Source organism: Papilio polytes, unplaced genomic scaffold (assembly GCF_000836215.1).
Source record: "Papilio polytes unplaced genomic scaffold, Ppol_1.0 DF821289.1, whole genome shotgun sequence".
NCBI lineage: Eukaryota > Metazoa > Arthropoda > Insecta > Lepidoptera > Papilionidae > Papilio > Papilio polytes.
This window is the reverse complement of record NW_013527915.1, coordinates 4541659-4550492: the sequence shown is the minus strand read 5'-3', so window position 1 is coordinate 4550492 and position 8834 is coordinate 4541659. Positions and strand designations below refer to the sequence as shown.

General features: G+C 33.1%; 1 protein-coding gene across 1 annotated transcript; it reads left to right on the top strand.

Moving 5' to 3' along the window:
* The first annotated feature begins 628 nt into the window (after positions 1-628).
* LOC106109480 (putative fatty acyl-CoA reductase CG8306) lies at positions 629-8831 on the top strand. Its single transcript, XM_013290992.1, has 9 exons — positions 629-733; positions 4659-4861; positions 5210-5332; positions 5749-5934; positions 6379-6574; positions 6957-7155; positions 7383-7622; positions 7875-8132; positions 8468-8831. The coding sequence occupies exons 2-9, from the start codon at positions 4670-4672 to the stop codon at positions 8628-8630; spliced, it is 1557 nt and encodes a 518-aa protein (XP_013146446.1). The 5' UTR covers positions 629-733; positions 4659-4669; the 3' UTR covers positions 8631-8831.
* Positions 8832-8834: the final 3 nt, after the last annotated feature.

Genomic DNA, 8834 nt, shown 5'->3' with positions numbered 1-8834 from the left:
TTCTAAAAATCAATGTATTTTGTTCGATGTTTGTAACATCCCTAGTGTTGTGTGTGAAAAAGAAGAAATGGTTCAGGTTAGTGTAACGTTGTGTTTGAAACAATTTAACCAACACTCGATTTCGATTATTATTACACAATGAATATGTAATCGAAATTTCAAAAACAGATAAGCAATTGTGCTGTTCTAACTAAAAATATTTTATATCCGACCGCCTTTATAAGGTTACCTTGCTGGAATTTTGAAGAAGTATCAAATGTGATTTATAAAATTGTCCCAAGAACACGACGTATTTCAATAATTAATGTTACTTTATTTAAAATAATAATTGTATTCTCAATAGTATGACAGTTCTTACTTAATCATTACTTCTCAAAATATTGTCTTAAATAAAATGAACAGAATTTGAAGTCGTGTTCTATTAAAAAATAGGAGTTCTGTCTTATAATTTTTAGTGTACCCGGTAAATTAAACCAAGTATTATGTCTACACAAGTCGAAACACCCTGTACCAATATTCTGATATTGAATTATATCAGTAAAAACAACCGACTTTACAGAATCGGGTTCTTAGGTAACTTAGACAACAAAGCGTAAGTCGCAACCCTAATAGTGACTAAGCACGCAATATTTCCCCAGCAAGTCGAGTTAGACGAGACACTACTCAGTCAGTCAGCGTGAGCCGTCGGTGGTCGAACTTTCTAGTGCTGGTGTTTACAATTTAATAATACGCGGTAAGTTAATGTTCAATTTAAGTGACAATTAGGAAAATTACTAACATCTATGTCTAGTTTATTTGTTGTTATATGTGACTAATGATTTATGAGTTAACGTTTAATACATAAAAAAGGTCTTTATATGAATAGTTTAAGACGATATTTTTGATTGTTTATCTGTGTCAGAAATTAAAATTTGACTATTTATATAATTTGTTAAAGTTAATTCATTGAAATGAAAACTTAAACAACATAGATAACATTTATTGTGAAATATTAGAGATTTTTCTATACTAAATCGTGTTATAACAACTTTCGCGTGAAAATTTGAAAGATGTATTTTATAGTGTAGTGTAGATATAACGACATGGTTTGTTATTGGTACTATAACTAATTCATTTTTATACGAATTTGGAACAACAATGATTTTATCTGTAAAAAATGTTACTGTTTTGATAAAGATTTTATTAGTAAAAAATTATGCCATTTAACGATTTGTAGTTTTTCAAGGTTATGTGAAACAGGTCGCGCTTAAATTCCATGGTATTTTATTGATAAAGTTACATCAAGTTACATCTTGCTGTCTATATAAATAACTTAAAATTGTGAAATTTCTAATGAGACTTTTTTCTTAATTAACCAGCATTTGCCTTTTGAATGACGTTTTTAAGGTGAAAATAATTAAAACCTTTCTGTATTTCTATGATTATTGGATCTGTTGGATTTTCGAAACTTGTATGATTTCGATTAAGAAACATTTGTTGGAATATTTATTTTTATAAATATTACATAAACAGACTTACCAAAAGTGAAATGACGTATTCGAACCCATGACCACGTCATAGGTAACTCTTTACTATTAGACTATTAACGCTTAGAAAACCAAATTAGTTACTATTATAGTTAAGTATTGAGCTCTCATTAAAAAAGTTATGTACAAATCGATATCTTATCCTAATTCGAGTATCGTTTGAAAGCTAGAAGTTCACCGTTTATTCGAATTGCTTTCAACAAAGTAATTGCCAGTTATAATTATTTACACCAGTGTTAAATTTGTTACTTTTTATGTAACAACATAGTACATATGTAGTACAATTTGATTACGTTTGCTGCATTCGGTAACGATTTGTGCGTTTCATCTCATATTATCTAACTGTACGTATCGTGTTTTGTTGCTATGTTACAAAACATAATTAGCGTGTTTTTTGTATTTCCGTTACATTTTGTAACATTTTCTATACAATGTTTTGAGTTATTAGACAGGGATGGCGAAGGTTCACTTATCAATATTTTTAAGTAACCATTTAAGATTATAGGAAACATTTAATACTGGCTGTTCCCGTGCGGCTTCATTCGCATGAAATTATAAAAACTTTATTTTACTGTTTACATTTGTCATGTTCTTAATTGCAAATGTCAAATTTACTGTTACCATAATAAACTTGCTTCCTTAATGTTGGCAGCTTATAGTTTATGGTCCCTTTCCCATGTGAAGGTTTTTCCATTTTATTTAAGTTTAATAGCTTGAAAATATATAATCACAAGTATTTTATTGAAGATTTTTTTTTCAAAAATATGCTGTGATTGCTGACATTACACTCGAAGTAGTGTGTGTTTACGCTTTATTATATTAGTCTAGGTAGATGTGCGTTTGTAAAAATTGGGTATATTCAGTTACTATTGTAGTCATCACTTTGCGGTCACTCCTAATATACCATAGAATATCTTTCATACTTTTTTCGTAATGCATAGTTAATTTTTTGATCAGAGATGAGCCCAGAAAAGTTAAGCACGCCTGCAAATGTTTCGCAACCCTTGGCTTAGTGCTTTACAGTATTACTGTCTTACATGAAACAAGGTAAATGTTATCTATCCAGGATATTTAACTGTTCGTGTTTATGTCATTCCTTTTTGGGAATTTGTGTATATTAACATTACATAAATATTTGTAAATACATTCTTCCGCTCTTCTTAAAACTGATAAATTATGAACAAAAGGTAAAACAGTATTTTTTTAATTCATACATTTTTTTTACTAAGTCAAACGCTTTACTAACAGAGGCATTTAAAGGTTATAGCGCTTTTATCATTTTCGCACTAACGCATTTGATAAGTGCGCTATAACCTTTATAAAACTCGTCTCAATAGTAACTGCATTACCGGCGAGTTTATTTATTTGCAGTACTTCTGTAGTATTATATGATTCTGTTTTTCTAATTATTGTTTACTTATAACTTGAAGGTTAAGCACAATAGCGATGTTATGTACTTATGTCACGCGAACCATACTGACTTTGAAGACTAACCATGCATTAACATTTACCTCATTTTATTGTATTGATATTTTAACTCATTGTGTTTAAAAATTTGTTTTAAAGCAAACTTCATACTAATATTATAAATTCGAAAGTTTAGATGAATAGATGGATGTTTGTTAGAGTTTGTAGCCTAAACGGCTGTACGGATTTCTATGAAATTTGGTATAGATGTAGAGGATAGTCTGGAAGAACATATAGGCATAAGGCATAACATACACTTTTGTTTTTTTTAATTCCACGCGGACGGAGCCGCGTGCGAAAGCTAGTGATTTTATAGTTTTAAACTAACTATTATATTCTGTAAACTATTATACTTTATTTTATTTCAGTTACTTTGGTAGAATAGTATATGGTATAATAAATCTAGTTCATCATTTATGGTTAACTTAAGCATTAAGTAAGGTAGAATAAGTTATGTAATGTTTGAAATAATAAAACATCCGGTTGAAACGGAGCGTAAACTTTCACTACTTCTGAGCGGGTTCTCTATGAATGTTATTTACATTTGTTCTCCACCTGTTATAGATACTTTTGATTATATTATCGAAGTTATGTAAAATAATATTACTATACAAATAATTTAAGAAAATGTATTGTTTTATATGTACAAGTACATGTTCTTTCATAGTAATACACACCAAAATGTTGTTCCATACAAAGATTTCGAAGGTAACAAGACGTCATAGTCTGAATCTTTAACTGAGCAAACTAGATGAACCACGTGTCTAGAATCATGCAATGGAAACCCACATTTAAAGTGAAAAACGATATTCTACTAACACACTGGGTATCGTTTCAAACCTCGTATGTCATGTCACAATAATTTTGCGTAAGCCAGTTACGGAATAACGTGATTTTGCGGTTAGGGGAACCAGTTTGTGATAGTTTAACGCTGCTTGAATTTTTGTAGTCAATCCTTGTGTTACTTAAAAGGGAAATCCAAGACTCTTGCTTAAAAATAATACGGAATATCTGATCAGAAATAAAATTAATCAAATTAATCACCTCAAACATTTCAAATGTAGACAAAAGCGTGAAACGAGATAATTTTTTTTTTTTGATTTCTCTTATATCCACGTTTTGTACCGTATCTGATAAAATAATCAAGGTTATGTGGAGTAGGTCAATTCGCAGAAGAGGCGTATAATTTACGCTAATACCCCATTTTAAAAGGTCTATTATATCATCACATTGCTATTACGCAAAATACTTCGCAGGTGTGTTGGAGATTGCACATAACTTTAAACATGCTTGACACGCCTGTTGATGTACCCTAGTTCAATTCTGTGGTCACTGAGATAAAATCACATGATACTATACAGTTTATTGTCTAGAGTTGAAATATTAAAGAGTTGAATTAGCTTGAATGATCTAGAGTAATCTTAGTAGATCAAAATTTCACCAAACATTTATTTATAATTGTTAAGAATAACTATAACTATAACTAGAAATAAGAACCTATATTCTCTGAATTAATCTTTTGAAATAGCGGAATCCAAATCAATATTCGTTTTAACACCTTTAGTAAGTTTTCATTTGTTTTTGTGTATTAACAGTCTAAGGTGGAGTTAATGCCATATTACTTTATCATAGTTGTAAGTAACTTATACTATTGATCTTCCTCAGCTTGAGGCAACATGAATTCAGAAGTGAACGAATGGTACAGAGGGCGTCATGTCCTCGTCACTGGAGCCTCAGGGCTCATGGGAAAGGTGCTTATTGAGAAGATGCTGTACAGCGTGCCCGATATAGGCTGCGTATATGCTCTCGTGCGCTCCAAGCGCGGCAAGACGCCGGAGTCACGGATAGAAGATATGTGGAAATTGCCCGTGAGTTAGCCAATTTTTATATTTTGAAATTCACGTTTGCTGCGGAATAGAAAAGTGAAATCGAAGTAGTTAAAATTGCAAAGAATAGAGTAAGTGTAAAAGAGATTGCTCGAAAAACAAGACTTTAAAATTGTTAAAAAGGATTATGATTTTTGTTTTAAATTGCCGAAGAGTGTAAAATTTACTCTCATATCCAATTTAATATCATGGTAAGAAGGAAAAGTCTTTGTCAAGTTATAATATTGTCGATTAAAATAAACAAGCATACATATTATAAGTTACGTATTTAAGTTTCTAACGTCGATTGATTCGTAATATTTGCCTTAAAGTTTACAATGTAATTTCCAGCTGTTCTCGAGGATACGAGAAGAGAAACCGCATATGATGAAGAAACTCGTTCCCGTGTCTGGAGATATCATGTACGACAATTTAGGAGTTGACCCTAAAGTACTGGAACAGATTTATAATGAGGTAAATATTGGTGAAGTCCATAAGTGCAACATAAATGTGATTTTATTTATACTGTAGTTAATTATAATGTCCGTTAGATATCTACTGGATTCCTAGTATGGTAAATGAATTAACGGGTGCTATTTACGTAGTTCTAACGGCGACGCAACACACATTGGGAAATACGAAGTAAAGAGAAAGCTGTTAGAGACTTGTGGTGGCCTGTGGTAATTAAATAATCTTCTGTGGCCAGAACTGAGAAGCTTTTGTAACTTAGACGTTAGATGAAAAGTGCGAGAATGTTTTATCTTAGTTATAAACTCCTAGTTAGTGTTTTAAAGCGTATAGTGATTTATACAAAGCGATGAATTATGGTGATGATTTTTTTAACGCGACAGTATAATCAAATACTATAAAAAATTATGTAAATGTTCCAGGTTTCAGTGGTGTTCCACTTCGCTGCCAGTCTCCGGCTCGAGGCGCCGCTGAAAGAAGGTCTGGAGATGAACACCAAGGGCACCATGAGAGTTCTGGACGTGGCAAAGAGAATTAAGAACCTCGTATCCTTCGTGCACCTGTCAACAGCTTTTTGTTATCCTGATTACAGTAGGATGGCTGAAAAGGTTACCTAAGCATTTTAATTATTGATCAAATTAAAAAAAAAATCTTTGTACATTCGAAAGCAAAATTATTATAGTACGATTTAGGCAATTTCGAACATAATGTAAAACAGAAAAGAAAAATATGATGCGATAGGACACAGTAGGTTTAGTAAGAAGGAATAAGATGTTTTCGTAGTTTTATCATGTGAGTAAATTCTCTTGCAAATATCAATGTTACTTTATACAAAGATAATAATCATACTAATTATATATTCGTAAATACGAATGTTTTGATGGATGGATGTTTGTTAGAGTTTGTAGCCTAAACGGCTAAACGGATCTGAATGAAATTTGGCATAGATGTAGGACATAGTCTGGAAGAGCACGTGGGCTACTCACTTTTCTTTTTAATTCCATGTGGAAGGAGTTGCAGGCAAAATCTAGTAAATGATAAATTTAATTCAGGTTCACGATCCACCGGCGAATCCTCACGAAGTATTGCGAGCTGCGAGCTGGCTGACAGACGAGCAGGTGAACCTTCTGACGCCGTCCATGCTGCAAGCGCACGCCAACTCCTACACGTACTCCAAAAGGCTTGCGGAAACGCTTGTCAAGGAACAATACCCTGACCTACCAGTATGCGTCGTGCGACCGAGCATTGGTGAGATATTGAACTATTTTATACCTTTTTCTAGGTAACTATTGGATTTATATGACAGTTCCTTTCTTAAAATTCACCCATCCAAGAGCACTTCATCAGTCGACATCTAAGGACTTTTTGTTAAACATTTTTTAAATCATAGTGCTTGGAGCTTGCACACCTGAAACTAAACTATCGCACAATTGTATAATCTCGCTTTGATTTCTATGAGGTTATATGCTCACACTACTCGATTTTTAGTTGTCCAACTAAACAGTTGAACAATCGACAATCGCACAACACTTGTGCGATAGTTTAGTCATAAGTGTGCGCACGCTCCTTAAATACGATTTTAATTATTGGTATTTTATTATGATACATAAACTTAAATATTATATTATAGTTACACCTTCATATAAAGAACCGATAGAAGGCTGGGTTGACAATTTGAATGGTCCCGTGGGGCTGATGGTGGGCGCGGGCAAGGGTGTCATCCGCTCCATGCACTGCATCGGCCACTACCACGCTGAAGTCATCCCTGTGGACATCGCTATCAATGCCATCATAGTCATACCTTACCACATCAACTCTCTACCTGAAAGGTTTGTTAAAATATGTCCTAAGTTTTATAAATGCACATAAACTTCGCTATTTTAATAAAATACTGTAACAACGTTATTGCAAAAAAATTGCTTGCTATAACCCGATTTGTAGGGAACTACGGTTAATTTTTTATTTTAACAAGACATGTAACTTTAAGTTGATTGTAAGACAATTTTGTTGTAAAAAATATCTAGGTAATCATTTTCTTTCATATATTTGTAACCAGAAGTCCAGAAATCCCCGTCTTCAACTTAACATCGGGTGACGATAGAGATACCACGTGGAAGGAGGTTTTAGACGTGGGGAAAGCAACGGTCAGGAAGTATCCTTTCGAAGGCCCCCTCTGGTACCCGGACGGCAACATTCGTCACAACAAGTTCATACACAGCATCTGCGTCTTGTTCTTCCATATCCTACCCGCCTATCTCATTGACTTCTTAATGCTTATATTTGGACAAAAAAGATTGTAAGTATTTAATAATTTAATATTCATTCAATTGTGGTATAGATTTTTTTCTGTAGATTGGAATGTTTATCTTCTGTATCTCCTCTTACTTCTTATACAATAACAAAACCATTTTTACTTTAAATATCCAAAATGTGTGCATCGTGTGTTGTCAACGATCAAATGGCACTAACATCTTGAATTAATAAAAAGGCCTTGTACCAACAAATATAGGGTCATAACAAATCTTTTAAAAATATGATTTTTTTGCAGTATGGTACGAATCCAAAATCGCATATCAGTCGGTTTAGAAGTCCTCCAATACTTTACGACTCGTGAATGGTGGTTCGACACGAACAACTTTAAAGCATTATCTACACGCCTTAATGCTGCGGACACGAAGAACTTCCCGATGGACTTGAAAATAATCGAGGTAGAACCTTATATAGAGAGCTGTATGTTGGGAGCGAAAATGTTCTGCTTGAAGGAAAAACTCGAGAATCTTCCTAAAGCAAGACTACAGAACAATATGTAAGTACAAATGATATACAATACTATAAGTTACTAATGTATAGTAAGAGACGTACTAAGATTTTAAGCATCATTAGCTCATCATCAGGGGCTCTGAGCCTACCCTTTGTTAGAGGTGACTAGACCATAGTCAACCACGCTGGTCCACTGCGGGTTAGTTGAATTCCTTCGCCGATATGTGTAGGTTGCATCACAATGTTTCGTACTAACGACTAGTAAATTATTTACATATGAAATTGTAAAATCGAAACACACATATATGACAGGATTAAGGCAGGAAAAATAATTGAAATTCTTTTAAAATTCAGATTATTGACAAACATCGTTTGTTTCAGACTGTACGTGCTTGATTTGTTGGTGACTGCTTTCGTCTTCTACCTGCTGCCGTTATATCTGTTAGCTACGTACGTTGAACCTTTCAGAATGGTCCTCTCTTTTGGAGGTCCTTTTGTAAGGTATCTGCCACTTGTAGGCAAAGCTGTGTTCACTGAGGGATAGGATTGTGATTTCAATCCTTATGTACATACTTTATTTCCAATGTGTATACATTTAAAGGGACTGGTTTTTATAAAACTGTATTTTACACATAATAATTTTACCTGTTGCCAGGCTTTACCAATATTCTTAAGAATTTAATTCATTATAATCTGTGTTAAATATTTCATGTTATTTTTACATTAGTAAATGATTTATTAATAACTT